This window comes from Cryptomeria japonica, chromosome 4 (genome assembly GCF_030272615.1).
Source record: "Cryptomeria japonica chromosome 4, Sugi_1.0, whole genome shotgun sequence".
In the NCBI taxonomy this organism is placed as follows: Eukaryota; Viridiplantae; Streptophyta; class Pinopsida; order Cupressales; family Cupressaceae; genus Cryptomeria; species Cryptomeria japonica.
In genome coordinates, this window is record NC_081408.1 from 199,068,374 (window position 1) to 199,080,582 (window position 12,209).

Sequence of the window (12,209 nt, forward strand, 5' to 3'; positions counted from 1 at the left end):
ACCCTTTATCTCCCTATATTTCTCTCACACTCTCTCCATCTATATTTGTCTATCTCTAGTTCTCTCTATTTGTCCATCTCTTTATCTCTCTACTTCTCACCCTCTCCCTATATCTTTATCTCTCTAACTTTATCTCTCTAACTCTCTCTACTTCCTTTATAGAACTCTCTATATCTTCTTCTCCATCTCTCTATCTCTATCTTTTTTTTCTCTCTTCCTCTATCGCTCTATCTTCATCTTTGCCTCTATCTTCCTCTCTACCCCCACATTTCTTAAAGGGTATCCTCTCTCTCTCTCTCTCTCTCTCTCTCTCTCTCTCTCTCTCTTCAACTCTATCCATATCTCTATCTTCTCTATCTCTATACCAATCTCTCTCACACACTTCAACCACTTTCTCACACACTTCACCCTACATAGTTATTGTTCAAACCATTGTCAAAGGGGTTATGATTAATTAGTACTGTTACTTAGTTTTCATTTTGAAAATTTTAGTTCAGTTCTTAAGGACGTAATACCATTGATAAGAGAAGCTGGAGCAATATTCCTACTCCATTGTTATACCCACAAGTAATGAAAGAAAAGCAAAGTGGAAAGAGGAGTAACTGCCTGTAAAAGAAGAAAAAAAACCACAAATTCAAGTGACATACAAATTAATTGTATAAAATGTGAGTCCCACACTATTGTTCAAGTCACTGGATATTTATGTTTCAAGTTTAATATACAGCTATATTTTTTTATAGAATACAGGACCAATTTGTTCAAGCAATTGGATATTTATGTTTCAGTTTAAATATACAGACTATATATTTTAAGCTCTTATGACAACGTGAAAAATAGAGATCTTTATAGTTTTTAGCACAAGCACACTAAAGGGAAGAGTGTTTGCAGGTCGCAAAACTACCTCGCATGGCAAACGACCAATAAGGGAATCTTTTGACTTATATTGTTTTATTCTTTTTAGATGAAAAAAGAAGGATATATATTTTTAAACGCCCAAAATAGTAGCACCGTGTGCCAACGATTGTCCAGTTTTTAGTAAATGCTAAAATTAAGTTGGCTGCCAATCTACCTAACATTGAACCCTGATCCTTTGCCTTCGCAAAGTGAACTCAAACTAGCTACTTCAGGGGCCTCGAAAGCAAGACAACAAGAAGAAGAAAAGAAACTAAATTAGTTAAATGGTGGTTCACCTTTATGAGTGAAAAGAGAGGATTAAGGCTGGAGTCTTATGGAGTTCCTTGAAAAAATTCTGTAATTGTTTCATAAATTTTGTAGTGCAGTTTAAATTTCAAAATTTATGGAAGATAGTGGTCCGATAAAGTTTATTATCAACATATTCAATTCAACAAGGTAATAAATATAATTTAACAAAAAAATTAATGGATAAAAGATGAGAAGCTTGAGATGATTGACAAGTGGCAGGAAAAAAGCCGAGCTAGTTAGACAATTTATGGCCCCCACCTTTTCCACCTGCACAATTCTGAACCCTAAAAAGCAGGAGCAGCTATTTTTCATAAAAAGATTCCAATTAATCCTGTAGCAAATTTCTGAAAGGACTAACTGACTATTTTTAATAGCTAGCTATGAATCGCAATTGATGAACTTTTGGTTTATGATAAAAACAAGAGCTTTAATTAACATTCTTTAATTTTCAATAAACGGAAATTTCAACATAGATGATTACGGTCAAAATATCACATTTTTTAATGTACCTCCAGATTTATTATTTACAATGTCTGAGTTACCAAAATGGTAAAAAAGTTTGTTATCCTCAGCATACTTCAATATCCCAGGCCCTGTTTTATTCACAAACCCTTGGAGCCAAAGCCAACTCTAGTCAACTATAGAAGATTATTGACAAATGATAAAATCTAGGCATGTTCTTTTTCTTTAGGCTTTGATGAGGTATACCACCAGATGCTAGTCGCAACAGCAACAACACCTGCAACAATTGCATAGTTTTTTGTCTTGTCCCTCGATACACTTTCAGAGGACTGGCTTCCAGGTGTGCCATCTGAGGCAGATTTCTGTCCCTCTGGTTTGTGACCCTGGAAATTAACCGTTATTTATTTTGTCAGGCTGCATTGAAATTACACTGGAGTAAAAGATACATACCACTCATGTACATGTATGGATATATATAAATGAGCCATATCACGTACGTATCATACAAGGACAATATAAAACATTTCCTTGAATCCACATTTGTTAGATCTCTGGAATCAGTAATCCTTATCCAAGTAACAAAATTGGTATTTCACAGGCACCTACTTAAAGCTAGTGAACTTTTTTGCTATATTTAACCTCAACTTGTTTTTAAATCATTCACAATAAGCTTCTATGCACTGTTCACTAGCAATACTTTGGAATATCAAAAAATGGAATTAGAATAAGTATCTAACATAGTTAACAAGAAACTAAAAAGGAACATATGCCTGTTGCCGCTGAGGAGCAGCAGGGATGTACTACATCCTTTGGGGATATGCAGAAAGAAGAAAATAGGAGGAAAGCTCCTGTTGACTGTACAGTGATGCATTTTTCTCTAATGGTTCCAGGTTTGGATAATGGTTCTATCGTTGGTCTAATGAATCTCCCTTGTTCCAAAAAATGAAGTTTGGAACAGTTGAATCCCTTGTATTAGGGTTAAGGAAAACAAGGTAAAAAAAATTGGCTTCACACCATGACTTTGGGTTTGTAGTTTGTAAGGATAAGTGGTGTCCTAGTTTGTTGTGTCATCGTTGATCCTCTTGGGTTCCTTTGCTGTCCTATTGTGCTTAATGCTTATTTTTCTTACTTTTTGTACAGGGTCTGCCCCTTTCAAAATTCCTGCTTGCCTTAATCAAAACAAGTAACTCAGCCATAGGGACAAGGCCCCTGTCTCCTTGCCCATTTTAATATATCCCAGATATTCCAAAAAGTGATGAATGAATGACAAGGCCCAATTATATACAAGCTTTATCACAAGGTTCAAAACCAAGCAGATACAAAAATAAAGCAATATATATAATCTTCCACAATATATGATGTGCCAACGAATTCCAATGCCAATTAGCACATCTTCTGCCCAAAAAACTTTGATGGCCTAATCTTCTATAACTCATGTAGCTAAACATCAATAAATAAAACTCGTGTCATCCCAAATTCCTGCAGAAGTTATGTTCTATCGTAGAAATGCCCCTGAAAGTGTAAAAATTAATCTAAAGACTGGGGAAGTTATGTTCTATCATAGAAATGCCCCTGAAAGCGGAAAGATTAATCTGAAGACTGGGGGGCTTAATATGGTTCTACTTCTAGGTGGATTTACAGATTAAATTTAATTCATTTACTGAGAAACTGCTTCTTCTAAGGACTTAAACTCCTATCATCCTGAATTCCTACAGCAGCTATGTTCTATTATAGAAATGCTCCTCAAAAAAGGGTGATTAATCTACAGCAGCTATGTTCTACTTCTAGATGGATTTATAATCCAAATCTTGAGAAATCTTTCATTTAAGGATTTTTAAGGCATTAGCTATAAGTTGTTTTATGCTTGTACATGGAAGGCCTTGTAAACAATTTGCCAGAGTTGCTGGTGTTGGAATTGCAACAGCATCTTATGCAACTTGTAACGTATCAGCAATAATAATTGCTTTGGGGTTTTCTTACATGATTAAGCCTTCCTAGATGACTAAGAAGGGTCACATAACTTTCAAGAGTTCGCCAACATTTTCTAACAGATTACAAGGATAAAGACCATTCTCCACATTGCTTACAACAAACTTTGACAAAAGACAAACAAGAAACAAGGGCATACTGAGAAATGTCATATAAAAGCAATGACTAAACAAACAAGGCTCGGCTTCAAAATTAAGCGTTACAGCCTGACAATGCAGAGCCCAAGAGTTTGCACAAAGGACTGTACACAAACTATTAGCAAACAGATTTATCTAAGTAATTAGAAAAATATATAGAAAATGCAATGGAATTGTGAAATACAAAGGTGAAAAATGGGAAAAGCTAAATTAGCTCATTTATTCATCGTGGACAAGATACCACAGGTATCCGTACAACATTGGGACTTGGACACCAAAACTATGTTATTTTTGTGGGTTGAAACAAAAGATGGATTGCACAGCACAATATGTGTTAGACAACAATGAAGGTTGTAACAATGCCCAACCGTGTCATAAACACTTAATTCTCACCACCTTCTAATATTGCACCTAACATAACATCCTAATACTATATCAACATTTCGTCCTTATCATGTTAATTCCCCTTTTCATTAAGACCACTAATTAATTACATAATTCATATTATTTACTTAATTATCACTCATTCATTTATTCGAAAATAAATAAATAAATTCATTGTCAATTATTATTCACAAATAATAATAAAATCTAATTATCCACTCATATTCCATCATTACTCCTCCATGATTCCGTTATATTTTTAAATCATGCACAACTAATCAGTCAAAATAAATAAATAAAAATGACTAATTATCTTCACCCATTTTAAAGCCCATTAAAGAGCCATCATTACTCCTTTTGACTATTCTTAGTCAATAAAGATTCTCAACACATCTCAATCAATTTCTACCATTTATTCAAAGATCAAATTCTAAACGTTCACATCCTCAATCAAAGCATCTATAAATTCAACCCAATCCTTCATCAAGATATTACATGATCTTCACAGCTTGACAGGTACATGTTGCAGAATCTCGCAAGAATCCTTGAACAACCACATTCATTGCATCTCAAGCAATTAACTTCAACACAGAGGGTTTTGCATTGATAAAATTTCTCATACATTTTGTTTTGTTTGAACTCTCTTTAGCTCAATCGAAGATATGGTTTAATTTATAATAAAGGGTTTAATACTGTTTTAATCTCTGTGCATGTTGCTTTAAATCGTGCATATACAATGAGATTTATAAATTTGGTTAAATAACAATTTGGAATGAGTTCTTCACTACCTTTGGATTTTGTTAACATCCCCCATTTTATTAAAACCTCATGGAACATCTGCATGTTATTTAATTATCATTTGTTAGGGCTTTGTTTAATACTTAGTGTAAAGCTTTTACCGTAACCCCTCCCCACACCTCAATTTGAGGAGTGTAGAGCAAGCTACTATTCAGGTTACTTTGTTAGATATTTTGGTCACTTCTACAAGTAGAGGATTTTCCTCATTTGTAAAGGTCTTTGGCTCTTGATGAATATAAACGTTGTTTTGACCTTGTTCTTCATATCTCATCCTAGTGAATGCCCCTTGTTTTGATTTCATGCATGTATTTTTTTGTCTGCTTACAGCCCTCAAGTGGAAGCTAGTAGAACCCGCCTTGGCTGCAGCCATTAATAGTTACCTACATTGGTCCTCTAGTGTAAGCAAGTTAAGCTATCTCTAGCTGTGATTTCTATATATTTATGTTTGATAAATTGATTGAGTGCCAAGGGGAGAACTGATTAATCACCAGTTCTTGTTGCATCACCCCATTTTTATTTTATTTATTTATCTCTCCTAACCCTATGCCCCCTAACCATTTTCTCTGTAAGCATTTTTCAGTTTTTAGATTAGATAGGAAGCCAGCCTTCTCTACAAGTGGCTCGCATGTTTGAAGTTGTGCATGTGAGCACCCGAGACTACTTGCTTCCCAAATCAGGCCTTTCTGGTCTTCCCAAAAGGGTGTGTCAACTTGGAGTAAATAACACAATTCAGTTCCAAAACTGTTAATATGTAACATCATTTCACTTACTACGGTAATTTGTTGACTTAGAAGCTTAAGTCAAACTCTGTTAATTGCTTAAGGCATGTGCCCTACCAGTGCCCCTCTGTTGTGTCATTGTGCAAGCAAAGCAAGACATGATGATTTTCTTTACATAGTATTACTCACGAGCATTGCATAAGGGATAGTATCCATACCTTACAAATCTTACAAATATTGCAAGGAGTTCACCTAAGGTTTTAATCCAAACCAATCATGCTTGAATCATTTGCCCTTTCTTCATATGCAATGAGACCCTGTTACATGGGCACCCAATTGCAGAAACAGCATTTGAGGCTATGAAAACTACGCCACTTGTTCTGATCTATATACTTAACCTTCTTCACGACTCATAACTAATAATTGACAAGGCAACTGCAAATGGAAGTAGTGTCAACAAGATCATGCTTCTCTATAAGATTTGTGTGCACAGGATTAAAGGCTGATGGATGCTGAATTGTGAAAGTCTCAAACAAGTGGTTTGCATGGTTTGAGTAACTCAAGTTTGAACACAAGATGTATGGCCAAATAAGGAAGAAGCCCTAGGAAAACTGAGTTCTTACCAACAGTGCCTAGTATGTCATAAGAAACATCTCATAAGAAACTTTGCCACCAATCTGAAGTGTATGGAGCTGGACACACATAAATGGCCTCTTGAACTTACACAGTTGGTGAGTAAAGATCTAGTGACCCTAATGATGCACTCGTTAAATGCATTAGAGGAATTCCTTTGCTTTGTCCAATTCCTTGCCCTTCACTCTACCTTGTAGAATTGTTGGTTGTGAAAAGCAATGTCTAGGGGTTACATATTGGAACTCATAATATGTTTTGAATGGATATACATATTCAAAGTGAACAGCACTATTGCAGGCATGTTGGATGTAAACCATGTTAGCATCCCAGATGCAGGGATGAACACTACTGGACATTTCAAGCTATTGCACTGGAGTGCAACTTAGTATCTAGCATTCCCCACAAAGCTTGCCATAAATGACTGACATATCTGGGATCCCCATCATATACAATGAAGAGAAAAGCCCCAAAATCCATCCAAACATACTAGAAGATGAGTTTAGTTGTTTCAGGGGCATAGATAGGTTTATTAAATGTAACCATGACCAGCATCTTCTAGCTCAATATCTAGCATTTCCTGCAAAATTGGCCATAAATGTCTCTCATGCCTGGAATCTTGGTTAGATACAATGGAGAGAGGAACCCCAAATGTATCTAGATGTCCCAGGAGAAGAGTTTGTTTGGTTGTTTCAAGTTCTTAAGAGAGTTTTCTTGAAGGTAGCCATGATCAAAAAGAACATAAATTCATGCTAAAGTTTGGCACCAGCAAACCATATAAAATGTCCATGCCGATGGATTTTGATGGCTTGGACAGGACTGGAAGAGATTTATACATCCCTAATTTGTAATTAGCTAGTTTCACTATTCTGCAAGTGACCCTAGAGTTGGTGTGAACCTCAATGTCTTTAAACAGAAGTGGCCAGTATAAGTAACATTTACATACCTCAAAAATTACCATGTGATTTGGAATAGTGTGCCTCCAATATAGGCGTGTTGTGAGGTGTACCACTACCATACATATTAAATAATAATATATATAAAATATGCCGAGAGATATCCTTCTCAAGGCATCTATTGCACTTTTATATGAAAAATTGATAAAAAGAGATCTCTTGAGAAGAATATCTCTAAGCATATTATGGGATAACCACAAAGTTTTATATATATATATATATATATATATTGTTACCCACAGGAGGTATCCCCGCAACCTAGCCCAGCTCCCAACCTGCCTTACCTTGGTCTTGCTTTTTGTCAAGTTGGGGTCAAGTCGGGGTGAGCTGAGCTGAAACTAATCCTCCAGGGCCACACGAAGCTCTGCAGTCTGCAGGGGACCCACCCTGGGCATGGCTGAGTTAACCGGGTTGGGTACCGGACGAGGCTTGAACCTGCGTCGATTGTCCATGTCTTTCAACGGCTCAACCAACCAGTCCACACCCCGGGGTCAACCACAAATATACCTCTCTGTGTTATTTTGAAATCCTAATACAAAATCCATATTGATGTTTGTTGATTTGGATTTTAATGCACCAATATTCCTATTGGATTTGAAACACTAGAGGTTGAAACACTTCTTTGAGGAATTCTGCCAAACAGTTCATATGCTTGCTTTGAGTTTATATAAGACTGCATTTCTTTGAGGAATTTGGTGAAAAAGTTCAAGTGCTCTCGTGTTTCCATTAGACCGCATTTCTTTGAGGAATTCTGTAAAACAGTTCCTATGCTCGCTTTGTGTTTCCATAAGACCACATTTCTTTGAGGAATTTTGTGAGAAAGTTCATGTGCTCTAGTGTTTCCATTAGACCGCATTTCTTTGAGGAATTCTGTAAAACAGTTCCTATGCTCGCTTTGTGTTTCCACAAGACAGCATTTGTTTGAGGAATTTTGTGAAAAAGTTCATGTGCTCTCGTGTTTCCATTAGACCACATTTCTTTGAGGAATTCTGGCAAACAGTATGCATGCCTTTTCTGCATGTCTACTATGGCAATTCTAACTATAGTATCTGATCAAAACTGTAAGAACCTCAAAAGGCCCTCAACTCTGACAACTGAAGTTTAGTTGAACCTGTTGCGTTTTTAAGTTTGTTCTATGCAAATTTTTGAACAGCAAGTCTACTTTAACCATTACAAGCTCAAAAAGCAACTATAGGGAAATGCTAGAAATCAATTCTAATTCAGTAATAAACTGATCAAACCCTTATTACATTTATTCAACCTTTATTTACCCTCAATACATAAACAGACAATAAAAGATAGGAACTAAAAAATACCAAGAATTTCTGGAAACCCTTATTTCTTCCTTGCTGGTCATACACAGTCCATTATGACAGCATGCTGTAACTCACTCCAAACTGATCCAAAAAGCTTGCAGGATAGCTCAATGGATGACTCCAGGCTGGGCGCACCTTCTCCTTATTTTGTTTATTTTTTTGGATCCCTCCAACATGCAAATCGCAGACCCTTAGGTGATTGGCGCTACTTCCCAGGCAGCCGTACAGCCATCAATAAATATCTCCTTTGGGTACCTCTATTTCCCTGTTTGCTACTGCAACAAAATACTGATAAATAACGATGCTTCTCTGTCTAATAAGCACAAACTTGGTCCCTGAATGAAACCAACTGTAAGAGCAAGATCAACTGATATTTCACAACCTCTGATGCTGTTGTACAAGAATCCCACGTTTTCCTGTACCAATACCTCTGATCACTACAGAAGAATCTTCTGCTGAAACCCTTGGCCAAAACTCCTCTTAGAGCTCCAAACAAAATATCAAAACTTAGCATAATGAAAAGAAGACATAAAATCTTCCATCTTCTCATCTTAGGGTTTAGCGCAATTTTCAAGAAAGGTACGATTTTGGCATTAAATGAAATTCTTAACTTTTATTATTTATTTTTGACTATTGAAGTATCAAAAATAAATCACTTTCAATTTAATATAAAAATTGGCCCCATCTGATGAGAAATAGACCCTCACTTAAGTTACAACTTAAAGTGACTTTTAAAACATTAAAACATTAAAGTTCGTCATTTAATATTTAATTAAAGTAATTAAATATTAATATCTCTCTAAGTATCCATCAGAATTGCCTGCCGTCAAAACTGGAGACTGCCAAACCATACTCTGCCCCTGCCCAACCCACTGGCTATAAATAGCAGGACTGCTAAAAATAGAAAGTATCTCAACCGGAGTCCTGGAGACCCCAAACGAAACCCAGTCCTGGAGTGCCTACTCTGAAGATGAAGAATCAAACTCCGAAGGACCCTCTAACCAACCTCATCAGCCTACGAGGGTCAGTGATAGGCTAATCTACTCAGCTGACAGATGTCAACTAGAAGGGGACATCACAAAAACCCTCCTTCCACAACGTTGATGGATGTTTATACTCTGTCTTTGCTTCCATTTGACAATAGGCATGGAGGATGCAAAATTTAGTTTTAGCCTGCCAATTGCATTTGCTTAAAACTTTCTGAAGTTTCTTCAAACCCATTTTCCATTAATTCTGCAAGTGAGATCATATTTCTTTGAGGTAGTCTGCTTTAAAGTTTCTAAAGCATTTTGAGTAAAATCATTCTGTGCAAATTATGGAAGCATAGCATCATAAAATCAATTTTGTTTTGAGCCATTTTGTGAAAATAGATCACACACTGGCTGGTTGAGACCACATTTTGAATATGTATCTATCAGAGCATTTTAAAATATAACATCTGACAGAAATCTATCTTCTCTCCCACTTCAATGGATGTCCATAGAAATCTATCTTCTCTCTCGCTTCAATGGATGTCCATAGCTCAATCCAGAGCTATCATTTTGTCCCAGGCATTGTTGAGTTGAGCATTACATATTCACATTTGCTTCAAATTTGAAACCTCTTCCCATCAAATCCATTTCAGAGGATGTCCATAGAAACCTATCTTCTCTCCCGCTTCGATGGATGTCCATAGCTCAATCCAGAGCTATCATTTTGTCCCAGGCATTGTTGAGTTGAGCATTACACATTCACATTTGCTTCAAATTTGAAACCTCTTCCCATCAAATCCATTTCAGAAGTCTGAAGATGTAAAATAATGAGAAAATGGAGATGTTTCTGGCACCAACATACTCAACATGCAAAGGGTTACCATGAATAATGATATAACACGCCATGATCTGTAACCCTTCAAACCTTCCACTGCAGTTTCCAGTCACAGAAAACTCATAGGGCAATCCATGTATATATACATCTTCCCTCCCCTGTTCAAGCAATTGCAGGGTATTGCAGGGTATTAACAGCCAGCTCGGAGGAGACTGAATCAAAATGCTTAATTCTTTCACTACCGTTTTATGCATTAAGTGTCTTTCAGACGTCAAATTTATTTTCAATTTGTTGTTGTTTACACAGAATATTCTACCGCACTGTGGCTGCAAAAATGCCTTTCAGCGTAAAAAATAAATTGCATGACCAGGCTTTAATAGATGCTTTTCTTAAAGCTAGATATCTCCAGATTCTTGTCCTTGAAAAAAGTTTGCATAGCCAGGTACCAATCTTACAAAAGGACTGGTATGCATAGCAGTAGTCTAGGGACTGTCCCATATGTCGTAGGGATGGGGCACAGGGACACAACATCCCCTTCTTTTCCCCCTTCTGCATAAAAATTAGGGAATGGTAAGCTACAGGGTGTACATAATAAGTGACTACACCACCAAGTGCAAAATCTTATTTATCAGTCTTGATTTCAAAGGAACGGTAGATACAAAAATTGCAAAGTAGAGTTTGGCTTTGATTTTTTCACATGCTTGATATTGTGTAGGTTCACTTAAGTCCTAATTTAGCTCACATTATTTGACACAGCGGCTTGAGATATAAAAGAATCCCAGCACATATTGACAATAGAGTTGTCTCAGGGAAAACTTCTCATTCTGCAGTTACAAGGAGTTGTGCAGTCTGAAATGATCCTGACCTGTATTGAATCTGTTAGCCTTATTTTGAAGCGTCTCATCTTTGCCCTGTTCTGCTCTAAAGGTTTGCATTTTGCCTTTGTTGACCTATTGTTAATAACTGGTTTGAGATAATCTTTAGATGGGCCTTGTGTTTAAGTGTCCCTTTTGTCTCCTATGTTGCCTTCGACCTTTGGTTTTATGTCAATTATCCAAAGTTAGAACCATCAAAAAATTGTCTAAGTTCCTTTTATCAACCTTTCCTTGAGGTTCGAAACCTCTATCGTAAGACAAGAAGGTTGTGAAAACCTTGCCAAAGCCCAACAATGGTTTCTAAACTTTTGATGTGAGCTCGTTGCAAGCAGCCCATCAACAAATAGAGGAGATTTTGAAAACCTATGTTGGTTACCGACAAGGATTCCACAACCTTGTCAAAGCCCAACAACCTTCTTCTAGCCCATTTATTCTTCAAGCAAAGGCAAAATTTCTAAAGGCAACTTTTAAAGATTCTTGGCGTATGTTGTGGTTTTGGCATATTTTGATGGTTTTGAAACTAGTGTCAGCCCTCAACAAGGTTCTCACAAACCTTGTTGGGACCCAACAAGGTTTTGACAATCAACTTGCTACGATGGAACCACGAAAAAGATGGAAGAAATCGTATATCGGCAACTATTGGAGGTTTCGAAACTTCTGTTGGCTCCTAATGAGGTTTCCACAACCTTCTTGGAGCCCAACAAGCCTTTCAAAACAATCAAGAAAGGAAAACAAAGTAGCGTGTATTGGGCTTGGCAAAAGTTTTTGAAGGTTTCATAACCATCAAGGGTTGCAATGGTGATTCTTTTGCTGCCATGCATGGCTGATTGTGGAGGAAATGAAGGAAAAGGCAGTTTTTATAGTTGTTGGAGTTTTGAGATGGTTTCAGAACCACCTATAGAGGCCGAAAGGGTTGTCACAACCCATTGTTTCA

General features: G+C 36.8%; 1 protein-coding gene across 1 annotated transcript in view; it reads right to left on the reverse strand.

The window, feature by feature from the left end:
* Nucleotides 1–1,629: 1,629 nt before the first annotated feature.
* Nucleotides 1,630–12,209, reverse strand: part of LOC131028522 (uncharacterized protein At2g27730, mitochondrial) — a 43,467-nt gene continuing 32,887 nt past the window's right edge. Inside the window, exon 3 of the mRNA XM_057958805.1 lies at nucleotides 1,630–2,048. Within this exon, the coding sequence (XP_057814788.1) occupies nucleotides 1,872–2,048 (177 nt within the window). The 3' untranslated portion in view covers nucleotides 1,630–1,871. The remainder of the gene's footprint in view (nucleotides 2,049–12,209) is intronic.